Source organism: Theropithecus gelada, chromosome 19 (assembly GCF_003255815.1).
Source record: "Theropithecus gelada isolate Dixy chromosome 19, Tgel_1.0, whole genome shotgun sequence".
Classification (NCBI taxonomy): Eukaryota; Metazoa; Chordata; class Mammalia; order Primates; family Cercopithecidae; genus Theropithecus; species Theropithecus gelada.
In genome coordinates, this window is record NC_037687.1 from 46,821,246 (window position 1) to 46,842,207 (window position 20,962).

The following is a 20,962-nucleotide window of genomic DNA, read 5'->3' on the forward strand; positions in this document are numbered from 1 at the left end:
TTTTTGAGACGGAGTCTCGCTCTGTCGCCCAGGCTGGAGTGCAGTGGCGCGATCTCGGCTCACTGCAAGCTCCGCCTCCCGGGCTTACGCCATTCTCCTGCCTCAGCCTCCCGAGTAGCTGGGACCACAGGCGCCCGCCACCTCGCCCGGCTAGTTTTTTGTATTTTTTAGTAGAGACGGGGTTTCACCGTGTTCACCAGGATGGTCTCGATCTCCTGACCTCGTGATCCACCCGTCTCGGCCTCCCAAAGTGCTGGGATTACAGGCTTGAGCCACCGCGCCCGGCCCTGAATTTTCATAATGATAATATATTCACTTATCACTTACATAATTAGATATTCAAACTTTTTAAAAAGCCTAGTTAATACACACATTATTTTTTCTTTTAGGGAGAGGGTCTTGCTCTATCACCCAGGCTGGAGTGCAGTGGTACGACTGTGGCTCACTGCAACCTCCAACTCCCCGGCTCAAGGGATCCTCCCACCTCAGCTTCCCAAATAGCTGGAGGCACAGTTGTGCACCACCACGCCCAGCTAATTTGTTTTTGTTCTTGTTGTAGAGATGGGGTCTCACTACGTTGCCCAGGCTGGTCTCAAACTCCTGGGCTCAAGCGATCCTCCTGCCTCAGCCTCCCAAAGTGCTGGGATTATAAGCGTGAGCCACTCCACCAGGCCTACCACTTTCTCATTTCTGATATTTGCCTCTAAGCAAACACATCAAGCACTCAGTAAGCCTCTAAAGGTTTCTTAAAAACCCTCCATCTCCCACTGCCCACCGTCTCAGCAGCTCCTGGGGCGACACGTCTGCCGTTTCCTCGTCACTCTGGCTGTCACTGCTGTCGGAACTCTCGGAGCTACTACTTTTTTCTGGTTTTTTATTCTTTTGCTTGCCTTTGTGTTTGTGCTTCCTGTGTTTCTTCTTCTGTAAAAAAAAATAAAGAGTGGCAGGGGGAAACAAAGGTATTTTTTTCTTCCTTCATTCAATACAATGAAAGGTTAACAAGGCTGCAGTGATGGAGTCATTAAAAAAAAAGTTTAAACCTCATTTAGAGCGAGTGAGAGTGACAGCCTAAGAAGACAGCACAGGGCAGACGGTTGTGCCCCTCTCAACTGTGCACCCTGACCCAGCTGCACCTCCAGCAACAAACACAGCAGAACCAAGGAGGCGCAGACAGGACCCATCGTAACACTTGATGTCATAAGACGTGACACCACACGTTTTATGCGTGGTGACCTGTGCCACCTCCAGTGAACCCGACTTGTTTATTGTGTCAGGCTCCTGGGAAACTTCATGTCAGGATGATGGGCACCCAGGAAAACCATAAGGAAGAAACTGGCAGAAGGTTACCAAACAGCAGATACACTGGTAAGGACACACAGATTTGGCTGTCGCACATTTTCTTCCTTTCACTAGGAGGGAACACCCGTCATCCTCTATACATGGGAGTGCTTCCTTCTGGTGGCCAGCAAGACAACTGTTTCTAATTTCTTCAGCTGCTAGTCCAGACTACTTTGGGTACCCGACAAGAACATTAACCTAATTAAAAGTCTGTGCTGTAATCCAAAAGAAGACATGGATGGCCGGGCGCGGTGGCTCAAGCCTGTAATCCCAGCACTTTGGGAGGCCGAGGCGGGTGGATCACGAGGTCAGGAGATCGAGACTATCCTGGCTAACACGGTGAAACCCCGTCTCTACTAAAAAAATACAAAAAACTAGCCGGGCGTGGTGGCGGGTGCCTGTAGTCTCAGCTACTTGGGAGGCTGAGGCGGGAGAATGGCGTGAACCCGGGAGGCGGAGCTTGCAGTGAGCCGAGATCACGCCACTGCACTCCAGCCTGGGAGCACAGCGAGACTCCGTCTCAAAAAAAAAAAAAAAAAAAAAAAAAAAAAAAAAAAAAAAAAAAAAAAAGACATGGATGATGAAATAAGAGACGTCAACAGTGGAAGCACGTGCCTGCCTTCCATTCGAATTCTTCTACTTCAAATGACAAGTGATGGACTAAAATCTCAAACTGTAATAAAGACAAAGTAGCTGAGAAATGCTGAAAATAATACCTTCACTTAATATTGAATAAATTAGAAATTGTTTTATTATTTAATATCCATTGCTCTAAGATCCTTAAATGCCCTTTTTTTCTACTTTTTAGTGTTCACAAAAAACTTTTTTTAAGGGCTGGGCATAGTGCCTCATGCCTGTAATCCCAGCACTTTAGGAGGTAGATCACTTGAGGTCAGGAGGAGGTCAAAACCAGCTTGGCCAACATGGTGAAACCCCGTCTCTACTAAAAATACAAAAGATTAGGCGGGTGGCACACACCTGTGGTCCCAGCTACTTGGGAGGCTGAAGCAGGAGAATTGCTTGAACCCAGGAGATAGAGGTTGCAGTGAGCCGAGACTGAGTCACTGCACTCCACCCTGGGCAACAGAGTGAGACTCTGTCTCAAAAAAAAAAAGGGGGGGATGATGCGGTTTACGTGCAAAAGAAAATGTTTCTGAAAAATCAAGGGTTTACATTGAATGTCGACATTTCTGTTAAGTCTCAGAGAGAACTGTGACTTGGCCACCAGGTCCGCTCTTCAACTGCGGTATATGACACTCCTGGGGGCTGACCAACGGGTCCCACCCCACACTGATCCTGGGGTACACACAAGTCTCTCACCTTCTCTTTCTTCCGCCTGTGCTCTTTCTTGGCCTTGTGCTTGTCTTTGTTCTTTTTATGTTTCTCTTTTTGAGGAACCTCAAGTGTCTGACGAGCATCTGAAACACAAAGGTAATAAACACAGGACCTATAGAGGGTGAAAACAAAGGCATCCAAAAGTAAGCTCCTAAATTGCTGAATCAGGCATCTAGTGTAGATGGAACGTTGAACACTGAGGAAGAACTCCTGCCCTCGGATTAGCTTCTGCCTCACTGAGAAACAGATTAGCACACCACCTTGCAGAGCTGTATTTAGAAAGCTGCCAGAGACCTCAACAAAGACCTGTGTGATCCAATCAGTATCCTGCTGTGACCCCAGCTGCCAGATGCAGATAAAGTCAGACCAGAAAGCCCACAAGCCTTTTGTAATTCAACATTGTCAGATAAGCTCAGAAACAGACCAGAATTGGAACTCAGCTCTGCTGCCAGCACTGTGGTCTTCAACACATCGCCTAACCTCTCCCAGGCCCAGTTTCCCCAACTATAAAATGGGGACCATAAGAATCCTGATCCTTTTAGGGACACAGATTAGACTAGACAGGGCCATGTCCGTGATTCCCAAAGCTCAGAATCTGGCACCTAAATGTTAGCTCTTCTTATATCATCCTCTGTCTACAAAAACATATTTTGTAAGAATTTGTCTTATAAGTGGAAACACTGAAAAAACTACTATCAAAACAACATAATGGGCTGGGAGCAGTGGCTCGTGCCTGTAATCCCAACACTTTGGGAAGCCCAGGCAGGAGGATCCTTGACCTCAGGAGTTCAAGGCCAGCCTGGGCAACATAGTGAGACCCTATCTCTAACTAATTTAAAAAAAATAATGTATATAATCATTAAAAATCATTAAAGAATTTGCATGTGCCTCAATTCTCCATCTCCAAATTCAGACCAAAATGTTTTCATTTTCTTTTTTTTTTTTTTTTTTTTTTTTTTTTTTTTTGAGACGGAGTCTTGCTCTGTTGCCCAGGCTGGAGTGCAGTGGCCGGATCTCAGCTCACTGCAAGCTCCGCCTCCCGGGTTCCCGCCATTCTCCTGCCTCAGCCTCCCGAGTAGCTGGGACTACAGGCGCCTGCCACCTCGCCCGGCTTGTTTTTTGTAGTTTTAGTAGAGAGGGGGTTTCACTGTGTTCACCAGGATGGTCTCGATCTCCTGACCTCGTGATCCGCCCGTCTCGGCCTCCCAAAGTGCTGGGATTACAGGCTTGAGCCACCGCGCCCGGCCAATGTTTTCATTTTCATAGGTCATTAATTTCCGGGTGACCAAATCAACAAAAATTCACAATAGTAGAAGCAGTGAAAGTCATTAAATCAATTTTTTCACCTAAAGAAAAGTTTCAGCCAGGAACGGTGGCTCACGCCTGTAATCCCAGCACTTTGGGAGACTGAGGTGAGCGGATCACTTGAGGTCAGGAATTCAAAATCAGCCTGGCCAACAAGGTGAAACCCCGTCTCTACTAAAAATACAAAAATTAGCCGGGCGTGGTGGCATGCATCTGTAATCCCCACTACTCGGGAGGCTGAGGCAGGAGAATCACTTGAACCCGGGAGGCAGAGGTTGTAGTGAGCCGAGATTGTGCCGCACTCCAGCCTGGGTGACAGAGCAAGACTCCATCTCAAAAAATAAATAAATAAATAAAAAGAAAAATAAAAGTTTCAAGATGTTTCATAAGGGTGAATATTTTCTCAACTCAGTTAAACAGATGCCTGTAACTTTGTAGTCCTGTTTCTTTGTGGGTTTTTTGGTGGCTTTTTTTTTTTTTTTAAGACAGGTTCTTGCTCTGCCACCCAGACTGGTGGGCAATGGTGCAATCACAGCTCATGACAGCCTTGACCTGGGTTCACATGATCCTCTTACCTCAGCTTCCTGAGTAGCTGGGACTACAGGCATGTACCACCATACCCGGCTAATTTTTTTTAATTTTTTTGTGGAAATGAGGGTCTCCCTATGTTGCCCAGTTTGGTATCAAACTTTTGAACTCAAGGAATCCTCCGACCTTAGCCTCCCAAAGTGCTGGGATTACAAGTGTGAGCTACCATGCCCAACTAGATTTTTCAAAATTCGACGTCCCAAAACTTTTTATTTTTCCAAAATTCTTTAAATTTTTTTCTTTTTTTTTTTTTGAGATAGAGTTTCACTCTTGTTGCCCAGGCTGGAGTGCAATGGTGTAATCTTGGCTCACCCCAACCTCCGTCTCTCAGGTTCAAGCGATTCTCCTGCCTCAGCCTCCTAAGTAGCTGGGATTACAGCCATGTGTCACCATGCCTGGCTAATTTTGTATTTTTAGTACAGATGGGGTTTCTCCATGTTGGTCAGGCTGGTCCCAAACTCCCAACCTCAGGTGATCCGCCCACCTTGGCCTCCACAAAGTGCTGGGATTACAGGTGTGAGCCACCTCACCCAGCCTTTTATTTATTTATTTATTTGAGACAGCATCTCACTCTGTTACCCAGGCTGCAGTGCAGCAGTGGGATCATAGCTCACTGCAGCCTCAACCTCCTGGGCTCAAGCAATCCTCCCACTTCAGCCTCCTGAGTAGCTGGGACCACAGGCACGCACCACCACACCAGGCTAATTTTTTTCTTTTTTATTTTTTTAAGAGATGCAATCTCTCTATGTTGCCTAGGCTGGCCTCAAACTCCTGGACTCAAGCAATTTTCCCTCCTCAGTCTTCCAAAGTGCTAAGATTACAGGCATGAGCCACCACACTCAGCCCAAAACTTTTTTTTAACACTAGTTTTTTTCAAAAATCATTTCCCTAAATAACGTATAGACCAAATTAAGTCACTATCACAAGGGTATCAAAGACATTATGGGAAAGGGACATAAAAGACTTGGCTTTCAAGTGCTGATGCCAATTTGAAACTAAAGAGGCCGCGCGCAGTGGCTCACACCTGTAATCCCAGCACTTTGGGAGGCCGAGGTGGGTGGATCACGAGGTCAGGAGATCGAGGCCATCCTGACTAACATAGAGAAACCCTGTCTCTACTAAAAATACAAAAAAATTAGCCAGGCGTGGTGGCGGGCACCTGTAATCCCAGCTACTTAGGAGGCTGAGGCAGGAGAATGGCGTGAACCCAGGAGGTGGAGGGTGAAACCCCATCTCTACTAAAAATACAAAAAATTAGCCAGGCACCTGTAATCCCAGTTACTCCATTGGCTGAGGCAGAAAAATCACCTGAACTTGGGAGGCAGAGGTTGCAGTGAGCCGAGATCGTGCCACTGCACTCCAGACTGGGTGACAGAGTGAGACTGTCTCAAAACAAAACAAAATTAAACAAAAGTGCTGAACAACTATAGCAAATAAGAAATACATTCACTGCAATTTGTCAAAGCTTCGTACTTTTTTTCCTCTGCTTTTTAATCCTGTCTTTGAAAGCAGTTAGCTAACCAAACCAGTATTCATATATGGACACCATGGGAAACTATAAAGTGAATAATTGAATTTATATGTTATTTATATATCTGGGCCATGTTACAGATGTTTGTTAACCTAGCCCTCAAAGAGATGATAAACAAGTCTAAATGTTTTAACTTGACATGCCGATTTAAGAGGGCATTGAATAGAAGTTGTTGACAGATATTTGGGGAACAGAATGGGGGACAGATTGTATTCACTTCCGAGAGGACCATTTTATTGTATTTGCTACATTAGCTAAAGTAAAAAGGAGGCTTGGCGGCTGGGTGCGGTGGCTCATGCCTATAATCCCAGCACTTTGGGAGGCTGAGGCAGGTGGATCACCTGAGGTCAGGAGTTCGAGACCAGCCTGACCAATATGGAGAAACCCCATCTCTACTAAAAATACAAAATTAGCTGGCCATGGTGGTGCATGCCTATAATCCCAGCTACTCGGGAGGCTGAGGTAGGAGAATCGCTTGAACTCGGGAGGCGGAGGTTGCAGTGAGCTGAGATTGTGCCATTGCACTCAAGCCTAGCCAACAAGAGCAAAACTCCATCTCAAAAAAAAAAAAAAAAAGGAGGCTCGGCTGGGTGCAGTGGTTCACACCTGTAATTCCAGCACAGTGGGAGGCTGAAGTGGGTGGATCACTTGAGCCCAGAAGTCCAAGGCTGCAGTGAGCTATGACAGCACCACTACACTCCAGCCTAGGTGACAGAGTGAGACCCTGTCTGAAAAATAAATAAACAAATAAAAATTTTTAAATAAATAAGAGTCTTAAATACTCTTCTCCTTGCAATTCCCCTCCAATTTTGTATACTATTTTTTAAATTTCTCTTTTTCTCTTTTTTAAATTTTTATTTATTTATTTATTTTTTGAGACAGAGTCTTGCTCTGTCACCCAGGCTGGAGTGCAGTGGCAGGATCTTGGCTCACTGCAAGCCCCGCCTCCCAGGTTCACGCCATTCTCCTACCTCAGCCTCCCCAGCAGCTGGGACTACAGGCACATGCCGCCAAGCCCAGTTAATTTTTTTGTATTTTTAGTAGAGACTGGGTTTCACTGTGTTAGCCAGGAGGGTCTCGATCTCCTGACCTTGTGATCCACCCGCCTCGGCCTCCCAAAGTGCTGGGATTACAGGCGTGAGCCACCGCGCCTGGCCTTTTTTTTTTTTTTCAAATAGAGATGGGCCTCTGTGTGTCACCCAGGCTGGTCTCAAACTCCTGGGCTCAAGCAATCTGCCTGCCTCGGCCTCCCAAATTGCTGGGATTACAAGCATGAGCCACCGCACCTGGCCTCTTCTTTTCTTTTCTTTTTTTTTTTTTTTTGAGACAAAGTCTCGCTCTGTCACCCAGGCTGGACTGCAGTGACATAATCTCAATCTCGGCCCACTGCAACCTTCGCCTCTAAGGTTCAAGTGATTCTCGTGCCTCAGCCTCCTGAGTAGCTGGGATGACAGGCACACACCACCATGCCCGGCTAATTTTTATATTTTTAGTAGAGATGGCATTTCACCAAATTCGCCAGGGTGGTCTCAAACTCCTGACCTCAAGCGATCTGCCCACCTCAGCCTCCCAAAGTGTTGGGATAACAGGCGTGAGCCACCCGCCCAGCTAGAGCCACTGTGCCTGGCTGCAGCCTCTTTCTCTCTCTGTTTTTTTTTCCTTTTGTTTTTTTGAGATACAGTCTCGCTCAGTCACCTGGGCTGGAGTGTAGTGGCACAATCTCAGCTCACTGCAACCTCCGCCTCCTGGGTTCAAGCGATTCTCCCGCCTCAGCCTCCCGAGTAGCTGGGACTATAGGCGTGCACCACTATGCCCAGCTAATTTTTGTATTTTTAGTACAGATGGGGTTTCACCATGTTGGCCAGAATGGTCCGATCTCTTGACCTCATGATCCTCCCACCTCGGCCTCCCAAAGTGCTAGGATTACAGGCATGAGCCACCGCGCCCGGCCAGCCTCTTTTTCTTTTAGCTCTGTTGGGAAACTTATATTTCTATAACAAAACTTAAGATACTTAGGACCCTCCTGTAAACATGTGGCAGCTAAGGAAATAAAGTTTGGAGGTCTCTGAAGCTGTACAGAAACAACTATCATTTTAGGCACTAGGTGGAGACAACGGGTTTAAAATGTGACCGAAAACATATAAACCAGAAGCAAGCGCGTGTGTTTGATTGGCTGTAAGTCACACTGTCCCCATCTCAGGGCAGTCACACACTGATAAAAATGGGTGAACCAAAGGGCTCTGCACTCACTGGGGCAGAAGACGGGAGGCAGCCGTGGGCCGAACTCTTCTCTTTCATCTATCTGCATCTTTTGTATCGGGATGGAAGGTGGCGGCTCCCGGGGTGCTGGCACGAGAGCTGAAAAACAGCAGGGTGTTCATGTCATTTGCCTGCCCCATGTTCATGTCTCTGAGTCTTTCATTCATGTCTTTTGCCACCAGATAACGTATGCTTGCCCACACCACTTCACTGCTGCCAGGTGCTAAGGATGCAGCAGTGAACATGCAGACCCCGGCGCTGCCCTTGTGAACTCCGGAGCTGGAAGTCAGTCACATGAGGGCGCCTGTGACCAAGGGCACCAATGGCTGAGGTACAGAGTGCCGAGTGTACCTGTGGGCACATAGCCTAGCGCCGCTAAGACCTGAAAAGCAGAAATGTGTCCCCAAGAAAGGGCTATCTGAGAAGCAAACAACTTACAAACCATCAGGAGTGTAAGACTATGTCCCATCGCAGAGAACTGCGGGACACCAAGTTTCACTCCAAATAAATTATCAAAGAAAAAACCTTGGCCGGGCACGGTGGCTCAAGCCTGTAATCCCAGCACTTTGGGAGGCCGAGACGGGCGGATCACGAGGTCAGGAGATCGAGACCATCCTGGCTAACCCGGTGAAACCCCGTCTCTACTAAAAAATACAAAAAACTAGCCGGGGGAGGTGGCGGGTGCCTGTAGTCCCAGCTACTCGGGAGGCTGAGGCAGGAGAATGGCGTAAGCCCGGGAGGCGGAGCTTGCAGTGAGCTGAGATCCGGCCACTGCACTCCAGCCTGGGTGACAGAGCCAGACTCCATCTCAAAAAAAAAAAAAGAAAAAACCTTGAAGATAAATGATCATATTCACGTTAATAATCTTATTTTTAAAACAGATTACTGTATGTTCAGATAGAAGAGACATAAAAATTTTAAAAGTCTAGAAAACTAGCCAGGCACTGGGATTACGCCTGTAATCCCAGCACTTTGGGAGGCTGAGGTGGGCGGATCACCTGAGGTCAGGAGTTCGAGACTAGCCTGGCCAATATGGTGAAACGCCATCTCTACTAAAAATACAAAAATTAGCTGAGCATGGTGGTGCACACCTGTAATCCCAGCTACTTGGCAGGCTGAGGCAGAAGAATCGCTTGAACCCAGGAGGTAGAGGTTGCAGTGAGCCAAGATTGTGCCACTGCACTCCAGCCTGGCAACAGAGAGACTCCATCTCAGAAAAACAGTCTGGAAAACTATACATCAAAGGGTTTACATTGGTTATTTCTGGCCAGGCACGGTGACTCACACCTGTAATCCTAGCACTTTGGGAGCCCACTGCAGGTGGATCACTTGAGGCCCAGAGTTTGAGACCAGCCTGGCCAACATGGTGAAACCCCATCTCTACCAAAAATACAAAAATTAACCAGGCGTGGTGGTGCACGCCTATAATCCCAGCTACTTGGGAGGCTGAGGCAGGACAATCGCTTAAACCCAGGAGGTGGAGGTTGCAGTGAATCGAGACCACACCATTGCACTCCAGCCTGGATGACAGTGAGACTCCACCTCAAAAAAAAAAAAAAAAAAAAAAAAAAGCTATCTTTTAAAATAAAATTGTTACTTCTTTTTCTTTTTTTTCTTTGAGACAGAGTCTTGCTCTGTCACCCAGGCTGGAGTACAACGGTTCAATTTTGGCTCACTGCAACCTCCACCTCCCAGGTTCAAGTGATTCTCCTGCCTCAGCCTCCTGAGTAGCTAGGATTATAGGTGTGTGCCACCATGCTCCGCTAATTTTTGTACAGACAGGATTTCATGGTGTTGGCCAGGCTGGTCTCAAACTTCTGATTTGAACTGATCCACCCACCTCAGCCTCCCAAAGTGCTCAGATTACAGATGTGAACCACCATGCCTGCCTGAAATTTTTACTATATTTAAATTCTTCTCAATTAGGATAAGTTGGAAAATCAAACACAGTGATCCAAAAAATATACCAGAGATACATATCTAATAGAAAAAAAACAACTCTGCTCTATCTCAATTAAAAATATAAAAGATCAGCCAGGTGCAGTGGCTCGTGCCTGTAATCCCAGCACTTTGGGAGGCCGAGGCAGGCAGATGACTTAAGTCTAGGAGTTCAACACCAGCCTGGGCAACGTGGCAAAACCCTATCTCTACTAAAAATACAAAAATTAGCGAGGCGTGGTGGCACATGCCTGTAGTCCCAGCTACTCAGGAGGCTGAAGTGGGAAGACTGCTTGAGCCCAGGAGGTGGAGGCCTCAGTGAGCCAAAGATTGCGCCACTGTATTCCACCCTGGGGACAAAGCAAGATCCTGTTTCAAAAAAAAAAAAAATTGTATTTATACAAAAGATTACATATCATTGCTAATCATCTGGGTTTAAGACTCTGTTGCTGGCCGGGCGCGGTGGCTCAACCCTGTAATCCCAGCACTTTGGGAGGCCGAGACGGGCGGATCACGAGGTCAGGAGATCGAGGCCATCCTGGCTGACACGGTGAAACCCCGTCTCTACTAAAAAATACAAAAAACTAGCCGGGCGAGGTGGCGGGCGCCTGTAGTCCCAGCTACTCGGGAGGCTGAGGCAGGAGAATGGCATGAACCCGGGAGGCGGAGCTTGCAGTGAGCTGAGATCCGGCCACTGCACTCCAGCCTGGGTGACAGAGCGAGACTCCGTCTCAAAAAAAAAAAAAAAAGACTCTGTTGCAGAGTCATTGTCTTCTTCTTTAGATCCTTGAGTCTGAAATACTGACATACCATGAGCCACGGATGATGTTTCCCCCAAGTCAGTGTCTTGGGAGCTTTGGAAGTTGGCCTCCCCAGAGCCTGCCTGATCGTCCTCGCTGTCGCCTTGTTCATCCTCGGAGGATGAGGACTTTTCATCTGAGGAGCTGGCAAAGATGGCCCTGAATAAGTCCATGGATGGGCGGCTCCCTTCTTCAGCCTGTGCATCCACACCTTTGTTGACTGTCTGTATTGACAGTGAAATAAGAGTCAGGGATACAGAGGCAAGGGTAAAAGGGAGGAGACATTCTAGAATACACTCCTAGACACACGTATTTATGTTTATGGTCATGTATATGGGTATCCATAGCCACACACCACCCAACTAAATAGTGATCACTCACATAGCTTTTATTTTTGTGGTGTTTCTGAGTCAACAACTGTAGAATGTGATGATGAGGTCAAAGCAGCTGAAATCTCTCATGGACTGGTCATTAATCAGAAGCACAAAGGATCCCCAAAAATGCAGTAGAGCACCGTGCCTCTGTTCTATTTCCAAACTCAGATTCAGGCAACTTAGCAAACCCCAAACAAAATAAACTCAAAAGAATTCACACCCAGATACATCACAATACAACCGCTAAAATCCAAAGACCAAATAAAAATCTTGGAAGCAGCTAGGAGAAAAAAAGGGTCAATTCACCTCATTATGTACAGAGGAATAATAATTTGTTTTGGGGTTTTTTTTGAGCCAGGGTCTCACTCTGTCACCCAGGCTGGAGAGCAATGGCGTGACCATAGCTCACTGCAGTGTTGACCTCCTGGGCTCAAGTGATCCTCCCACCCCAGCCACTTGAGTAGCTGGGACCACAGGTGCATGCCACCACACCCAACTAGTTTTTTAATTTTTTGTAAAGATAGGATCTCACTATGTTGCCCACCAAGAAAGAGCAATCCTAGTTTGAGACCAGCCTGGCCAACATGGTGAAACCCCATCTCTACTAAACACACAAAAATTAGCCAGGCACGGTGGTGCACACCTGTGGTCCCATCGACTTGGGAGGCTGAGGCAAGAGAATCAGTTGAACCCGGGAGGGGAGGCAGAGCTTGCAGTAAGCTGAAATCATGCCACTGCACTCCAGCCTGGGTGACAGACCAAGACTCCATTTCAAAAAACAAAAAAAAGAGAGAAATAGCAATCCTAAATGTGCACTTCAAAATATACAAGGCAAAAATAAGTTTGGAATACAGTCTGGCAGCTTCTTATAAAGTTAAATATACACGTACATATTTTCCAGGATTCCCACTACTAGGTTTGTACTCCAGAGAAATGAAAACTTATATTCACACAAAAACCTGCACATGAACGCTCCCAGCAGCGTTATTTGTTATAGCCAAAAGTTAGAAACAAGCCACATGGCCTTTAAGGGGAAATGGATCAATAGTTGGCTGCCTCTACTGGTGAGTCACAAGGAGAAAGTTTCAACAAAGAGAAAAGCAAGGGCCACCACACTCAGTGTGGCAAAGAGAATCTGGAAGCCCCAAATACCTGATTTGTGGATGATTCTGGTGCACGCTCTTCCTCTTTGTTTACTAAGGGGCTGGACTCTTGTTTAGGTGGCCCGGCTTTTGATCTAGCCAAACTTAAAAATTCACTAATGGAATCTTCTTTCTTTTCCTGTTTAGAGGTATCCCATCTGGATGGTTTTCTTGATTCTGAAAGGTAGGACATAACTCCAGCATTAGCAAGGAAAAGGCAAGCTCTTCACCACTGCTCTTTCACTCGCTCAGAATGTCAGCGTGCCTATTACAGGGCCTGGCACCGTGCGGGGGGTGTTGGGGAGGTAGGTGGCAGAGGCAGAGACAGAGCCCCAACCCCAAGGAGTAAACATCTGGACCATTACAACATGAGCTAAGTTATTAATAAGAGGAATTCCCTCAACAGAGGGAGAATATGCACCATTCATATCGCTAGGACTAAACTACCCTTTAATTCTGTCTTCCTACAGGCTAGGGGTTGAGGCCCTGGTCAATCAGAGACCCCGAGGATGCCCTACTCACTGTCAGGACCTCGGTGCTGTGATACTTTTTCCCTTGGTGCTTGAGTGGTGGGCAAGGAAGCTGTCTCTGGGAGCGTCAGAAAGTTGAAGACTGAGTACTTGTCACGCTTCACTCTTGGTAAGCCAACTAAAGTTGAACTGGGAATTGAAAAAGAATCACTTTAATAACAACCAGTAGGACAAAATCCACCTCCTGAAAAACTTTCCTCTCAAGTTTTCCACCTCCTCTGCATGACTAAAAAGTCCCCTGGCTGGGCGCGGTGGCTCACGCCTGTAATCCCAGCACTTTGGGAGGCCGAGACGGGCGGATCACGAGGTCAGGAGATCGAGACCATCCTGGCTAACACAGTGAAACCCCGTCTCTACTAAAAAATACAAAAAACTAGCCGGGCGAGGTGGTGGGTGCCTGTAGTCCCAGCTACTCAGGAGGCTGAGGCAGGAGAATGGCGTGAACCCGGGAGGCGGAGCTTGCAGTGAGCAGAGATCCGGCCACTGCGCTCCAGCCTGGGCGACAGAGCGAGACTCCGTCTCAAAAAAAGGAAAAAAAGAAGAAGAAAAAAAAAGAAGTCCCCTAAGATGCTTTCACTTCTCAAAGCAGTTCGAGAATCTGGGTGACTGACTTTAGGTCCCATGAGTTTTTCCTTATTATGATAAGGGTAAGAATTTAACTTTGAAAATGGATTTCCATTAAGGAAAAGTTCCACTGATAAAAATATACCTAAAGTTTCTGACAGTCTGGTTTGACTACCTATGCTATTTTTTTTTTTTTCCTTGAGATTGAGTCTCGTTTTGTCACCCAGGCTACAGTGCAATGGCACAATCTTGGCTCACTGCAACCTCCGCCTCCCAGGTTCAAGCAGTTCTCCTGCCTCAGCCTCCCAAATAGCTGGGACTATAGGTGCGCACCACTACACCCAGCTAATTTTTTGTATTTTTAATAGAGATGGGGTTTCACCATGTTGGCCAGGCTGGTCTCGAACTTCTGACCTCAAGTGATTTGCCCGCCTCAGTCTCCCAAAGTACAGGGATTACAGGTGTGAGCCATTGCACCCGGCCTACTATCTTGAAGTGTCCTGTTTGCTTGATTTTTTAGAGATGGGGTCTTACTATGTTACCCAGGCTGGCCTCGAAATCCTGGGCTCAAGCGATCCTGCTGCCTTGGCCTCCCAAGCTAGGATTACAAGTGTGCACCACCACACCCCACCTCTTGAAGTGTTATTAATCAAATAAGAAAGTGTTTAACTTTTATAATGATAACTTAAAAACATAAGTAACATTGTAAATGTAAACCACAGGAGCAGCATTAAGAAGGTGGCAAATGAGAGAGGCATAATGCTTTTGTAACTTGACATAGCTGAGTTTCATAGCTTCAGTAGGGAATAAAGTTTGCTATCCGGATTTCGTTTTAGTAACAAATTATAGAAGTAATTTATCAAAGCAAATCTATAAAATGTGTAGATTTGTAATATCCAGGGATATACAAATACGTTCATGTAGAAAAAACAAGAATTTATATGAGTATGTAAGGGGAAAATTAGCTTTAATCTCAAGAATACATTTTGTACTGATGTAAAGGTTTGTCCAACTTACTCTGGATAAGGGTCGGGAACATTAAATCTCTTACATAGCAGCTTGTCAGGGTGCCACTCAAACGTGTCTCGGGTGAGCTTCCCAAACATCTTCATCTTCACGGCCGACTGCTTGTCCCCAACATCATTCTGGGAAAAGACATGCATTTTGTTTCATCAAGTGGTTGCACCATAGACCTGACTGCTCTCCCATTTAAAATTTTCAAGCAATCTTCTAGAAATGTGAAAAAAGTTTGTGCTATAACATTTTTGCTCCAGTACATTGGAAACTAGGCATAAAATGGTTTCTTATTCTCCTATACCATGTATGTTTTGATCTTCTCACCGAGGGATTAAAAATATTTGGCTCGGCTGGGTATGGTGGCTCATCTCTGTAATCCCAGCACTTTGGGAGGCTGAGGTAGGCGGATCACCTGAGGTCAGGAGTTCAAGACCAGCCAGGCCAACATGGCGAAACCCCATCTCTACTAAAAATACAAAAATTAGATGGGTGTGGTGGTGAGCACCTGTAATCCCAGCTACTTGGGAAGCTGAGGCAGGAGAATTGCTTGAAGCCAGGAGGCGGAGGCTGCAGTGAGCTGAGATCGCACGACTGCACTCCAGCCTGGGCGACAGAGAGAGATTTCATCTCAAAAAAAAAAGAAAAAACACTTTTGGCTAGGCAGTGCTTTAATATTAAAGTTCACCAGGTAAGGGACATGATGACAACAGACCTCTTGGTCTCGAGGGACTTCAACCTGATCTGAGTCATCCTCCTCCTTGGCATGAGTGAACCTAGAGGACAAGGTCGAATGGGAAGACGCGTACAGCAGGGCTGCCCGGGCAAACTCATCCCGCTCCCGGCCTCGCTCCCACTCTGTCATGCTGGGGTCCAGACAGCGTTCCAGAGCATCTGCGGGGCAGAGAACAGGAAGCGTCTTCACTTCTCAGAAAAACATGGGGCTTACAAGAGAACATCTGCTGGGCACCACTGTATATTTCCTAAGTCCTTATCCTTGTTTTTATGACTATGGGAATGGTGAGGTATTTGGCAGGTAATACTGTTCTTTCCTTCAAAATTGTGCTTTTTCAAAAAAAAATGAGGCCAGGCGCAGTGGTTCATACCTGTAATCCCAGCACTTTGGGAGGCCAAGACAGGTGGGTCACTTAAGGTCAGGAACTCGAGACCAGCCTGGCCAACATGGTGAAACCCCATCTCTACTAAAACTATAAAACTTAATTGGGCATGGTGGTGCACACCTATAATCCCAGCTGCTCAAGAGGCTGAAGCAGGATAATCGCTTGAACCCGGGAGGTGGAGGTTGCAGTGAGCTGAGATTGCAGTGAGCCAAGATCCTGCCACTGCACTCCAGCCTGGGCAACAGAGCAAGACTCCATTCAAAAAAAATATATATATTATTTTTATATTAAAAAATATATATATATTATTTTTATATTAAAAAAAATATATATATATATATATTTTTAATATAGGTAGGATCTCACTATGTTGCCCAGACTGGTCTTGAACTCCTAGGCTCAAGTGATCCTCATCTCAGCCTCCCAAAGTACTGGGATTACAGGCATGAGCCACCGTCCCCAACCAAAATGATGCTTTTATTGAATACTGTCTACCAAACATAACAGAGAAAACCATGTGGGAGACTAATGCTTGGTTAAATCTTTAGCAGTAAGGAACCTGTCACCACTCCCAGACAGTGATAAGTTGAGCCCAACCACATCCTGACGTTTTGGCAGAAAAACACTTTTTCACTAACCTTTTTTTTTTTTTTTTTTTTCCTGAGACGGAGTCTTGCTCTATCGCCCAGGCTGGAGTGCAGTGGCACGATCTCTGCTCACTACAAGCTCCACCTCCCGGGTTCACACCATTCTCCTGCCTCAGCCTCCCGAGTAGCTGGGACTACAGGCACCTGCCACCACGCCCGGCAAGTTTTTTGTATTTTTAGTAGAGACGGAGTTTCACCGTGTTAGCCAGGATGGTCTCGATCTCCTGACCTCGTGATCTGCCTGTCTCAGCCTTCCAAAGTGCTGGGATTACAAACGTGAGCCACCGTGCCTGGCCCACCTTTTTTTTTTTTTAAAGCAAATAAACATTAGTGATGTAGGTTCTTAGTACAGAGTTAAGGCACAGTAAATAACTTTACATTCCACAAAGATCTGCTTTTAAAAACTAACCCTGTAATTTACTGATAACCTCTCACGAGGACTACTGCATACAACAGCAACCCCTTTCCTCATTCTTGCCATATTTACTTCAAAGATCACAAAGTGATTGTTTATCCTCTGTAACGGTTCAATAGCTAACTATTGTTTTAAGTCGAATTTAAGACTCTGAGTCAGGAGTGGATGGTTAGGATCTTTGGATAAGGTGGAAGATGATGTTGATATGAAATGTGAAATGCAATGCTTGTAGCAGTCAAGCACTTGCAAACACCAAACGACCTGTAAGCACCGGCCACCGCCAGTTGTATTCTCTACTTAAACAGCTAGCTTTGGCCTGAGATACGGAGGAACATAAGCTAACTGTTCTTGCTTTCTGAGGTCAACAGCCTTTGCACTATTTGCAGCAGGATAAAGCAAAAACACTGACAGAACGGGATACCTCAACTGTAAATATGAGTCTAGGATGAGAACAGTGAGAACGTGACCCCGCCCTGGTCGAGATGTGGGAGACCCAGGCCCAGCACCTACCTTTCTGACCCTGTTTCATGTGTACTAAGAACTCTTCGTATCGCTTTTGCTTTTCCGGATCTTTGGCGAAAGGCTTGAAGTTGCTGGCTTTCAGGGTGGCCGTCCCACCACCTAATGCCACGTGCCAAGAGCAGTGCCCAGCAGCTGCTGCAGGGGAGGGCTGGGCTCTGCTGCTGTGGGCGTTCTGGGCCAGACTCCTGGCCTTGAGCTGAGCTGCTTTCAGGTCAGTTGCCTGCTTCATTTCTTTGATTCTCTCTTTATCTTTTTGGGACAGAAATTCTAACACTGAAGTAGCTGAGCCTAAATAAACACAGTAATTAGAAGAGATGAAAAGAGTCATAAAACAACCACATTTTCATTTCTCTGTACATACATTTCAATATCACAAATTTACATAATTGGGGATGAGTATTTTATGTTTAGTGTTTCATTTATGTTCATATATCTTTGTGGACTAGACAGTGAAAAATGAGATTCTTTGTTTTTGTTTTTGTTTTTTTTTTGACGGAGTCTGGCTCTACTGCCCAGCCTGGAGTGCAGTGGCACAATCTCAGCTCACTGACTGCAACCTCCCGGGTTCAAGCGATTCTCCTGTCTCAGCCCCCCGAGTAGCCAGGACTACAGGCACGTGCCACAATGCCCGGCAAATTTTTTGTATTTTTAGTAGAGACAGGGTTTCATCATGTTGGCCAGGCTGGTCTCGAACTCCTGACCTCAGGTGATCCACCCGCCTCGGCCTCCCAAAGTGCTGGGATTACAGGTGTGAGCCACCACACCTGGCTGAATCCTATGTTTTTTTGGAGACATGGTCTCGCTCTGTCACCTGGACTGGAGTACAGTGGTGTGATCATGGCTCACTGCAACCTCCACCTCTCGGGCTCAAGTGATCCTCCCACCTCAGCCTCCTGAGTAGCTGGGACCACAGGCACACACCACCATGCTGGGCTACTTTTTATATTTTTTGTAGAGACAGGATTTCGCATGTTTTTCAAGCTGGTCTCAACTCCTGGGCTCAAGAGATCATCCCACCTTGGCCTCCCAAAGTTCTGGGACTACAGGCATGAGCCACTGAGCAAGGCGAAGATTCCTGTTTTATAGTCAGCAAAAATGGAAGTTAACACATGCACACTTACAGGGCACATGAGTGGTCCCAGGATGCGGAACCTGACATCCCCAGCTCCAGACCTGCAGTCCGCCACCACTAGCCCTGATTCCGAGCGCAGCTCCCCAGCAAGCCCTCACTAATGGCACAAACACTCATGGGTGCCAACTCCACGCCAGGACCTGGCCCAGGAGCTCGGAGGGCAGTGGAGACAGGAAAGAAGCCAAGGAGCCACACGCCGGCCCTCAACAGAGGAGGGCTATGAAAAAAATAGGGCGGCCGGGCGCGGTGGCTCAAGCCTGTAATCCCAGCACTTTGGGAGGCCGAGGCGGGTGGATCACGAGGTCAGGAGATCGAGACCATCCTGGCTAACATGGTGAAACCCCGTCTCTACTAAAAATACAAAAAACTAGCCGGGCGTGGTGGCGGGCGCCTGTAGTCCCAGCTACTCGGAGGCTGAGGCAGGAGAATGGCGTGAACCTGGGAGGCGGAGCTTGCAGTGAGCCGAGATCGCGCCACTGCACTCCAGCCTGGGTGACACAGCGCGAGACTCCGTCTCAAAAAAAAAAAAAAAAGAAAGAAACAAATAGGGCGACGTGACCGAGCGGGGGCTTGCGTGAGCGGGCTGGCAGAGGAGGCAGGCAGATAACCAGCTTATATGGTGGTCAGGGAAGGCTGGAAGAAGACAACATTCGAGATAAGTTCTAAGCTAAAAAAAAAAAAAAAAGCCAGATTCACAAAAATGTGACGGAAGAACAGAGAGGGAGGAACAGCAAACACAAAGGCCCTTAGGCAGTGTCATGGGTGACGGCGTGTTCACGGGAGGAAAGGAGGAGGAAGCTACACTGCGGGAGGGTAAGGGAAGGTGGTGGATGATGCAGCCTGAAAGGCAGGCGGGGGGGCCGCACAGGGCCTCGTGGGGAGCCTGGAGGTTTCTATAGGTGGGGGAGGTGCTGGCTGGTATAGTCGGCCTCATCCAGCTGCTGGTAAGGAGAACAGACTGCAGGGGGAATGGACAGAAACAAGGAGACTATCAAGGAGGCTGCTGCAACGGTCCAAGTGGAGGGGCGGGGCTCAGACCCGGAGGTCACGGAAATGCAGATGAGTAGTGGACGGAACCCCGACACATTGTGGGTAGAGCTGAGAGGACTCACTGAGGGCCGGGGAGGGCCAGGGAGGGCGGGGAAAGACCAGAAAGAGAGGAGCTAAGAATTAGGCCTCCAACATTCCGGTCCGAGCAGTGGATCACGGTGGCACCATTTCCTGAGATGAGAAGACTTAGATGAGGAAGCGCAGTGTGTGATGGGGGGGGGGGGGGGGGAACCAAGGGCTCTGTTTGCCAATTATAGGAGACACCTATTGGATTCCCCATGGCAGTGAGGCTCGAGCCCCTGAGAGTCCAAGTCCACCTCTCATGGTGGGTCTTTTCTGCTGCACCCTGCAGGGGATTCTCCATGTCTTTCCAGACTTTCAGACGCATTCATCCCTTTCAGAGTTTCCAGAGAAGAGTTACACAACGCGATCCCCAAGAGGAAGAAAACGTACTCTCCCAGGCTGTGCAGAGAAGGGGAAAGCACCTTAACCACCTTAACCACATTCCCTGATAATTATCACAAGTCTGAAAACAGCTGAGCTTACAATAAAAGTGATTTGAATGACATCAACCAAACTGAAGGTGGAAAAACAAGCCTTGGCTGGGCGCAGAGGCTCACACCTGTAATCCCAGCACTCTGGGAAGCCAGGAGTTCCAGACCAGCCAGGGCAACGTAGTGAGACCCTCATCTCCATTAAAAAAAAAAAATGTTTAAATGTGCCAGGTGTGGTGGTGGCGCATGCCTACAGCCCCAGCAACATGGGAGTCTGAGGTGGGAGGATCGCTTGAACCCAGGAGTTCCAGGTTATAGAGAGTTATCACTGCCTTCAGCCTGGGTGACAAACCCAGACATTATCTCAAAATAAATAAGTTTAATAATAAAACTTAAAAAAAGAAGTAAAAGCTATGCACACTATTACGTATGCCATTTAAAATAAATAGTGTTATTTCCACAGTTTGGGAATACAAATTCACATAAAAAACTTCAGTGGGAAAACAACTTTCCATTTTTATTTTGATAACTCAAGTTATGTGAAATGTAATGATTTCAGTCTTTTCCATGGCACATACCTTGAATAGGCGTCTCCCCAAGCAACTCTGCCCGTTTGGAGGCATTCAGTTGGTGCTTACTGTGTGTCCCTGGGTCAGGTGTTGCCTTTCCAGCTGACTCTGATAACACCTGCAGTAAGTGTGAGTTCTCGGAGGTGGTGGCCACCATGGGTCTGAAATAATGCACTGGTCGATAGTCTCTTGGCAACTCTGGAGGTGGATAGATCTTAACAAAACAAGACAAATCCCAGAAAATACAGGCTGCAAGATCATGTTTGATTTAATCAGGAAAACCTGTTACCTCTG

The 20,962-nt window shown here is 47.0% G+C and overlaps 1 protein-coding gene across 1 annotated transcript in view; it reads right to left on the reverse strand.

Moving 5' to 3' along the window:
• GPATCH1 (G-patch domain containing 1) overlaps positions 1-20,962 on the reverse strand; it is a 50,452-nt gene that overhangs the window by 2,983 nt on the left and 26,507 nt on the right. Inside the window, exons 10-19 of the mRNA XM_025367195.1 lie at positions 20,678-20,882; positions 17,412-17,711; positions 15,434-15,612; positions 14,722-14,849; positions 13,133-13,269; positions 12,621-12,787; positions 11,105-11,318; positions 8,348-8,455; positions 2,659-2,756; positions 776-921 (exon numbers count right to left, since the gene is read on the reverse strand). Coding sequence (XP_025222980.1) covers positions 776-921; positions 2,659-2,756; positions 8,348-8,455; positions 11,105-11,318; positions 12,621-12,787; positions 13,133-13,269; positions 14,722-14,849; positions 15,434-15,612; positions 17,412-17,711; positions 20,678-20,882 — 1,682 coding nt within the window. The remainder of the gene's footprint in view (positions 1-775; positions 922-2,658; positions 2,757-8,347; positions 8,456-11,104; positions 11,319-12,620; positions 12,788-13,132; positions 13,270-14,721; positions 14,850-15,433; positions 15,613-17,411; positions 17,712-20,677; positions 20,883-20,962) is intronic.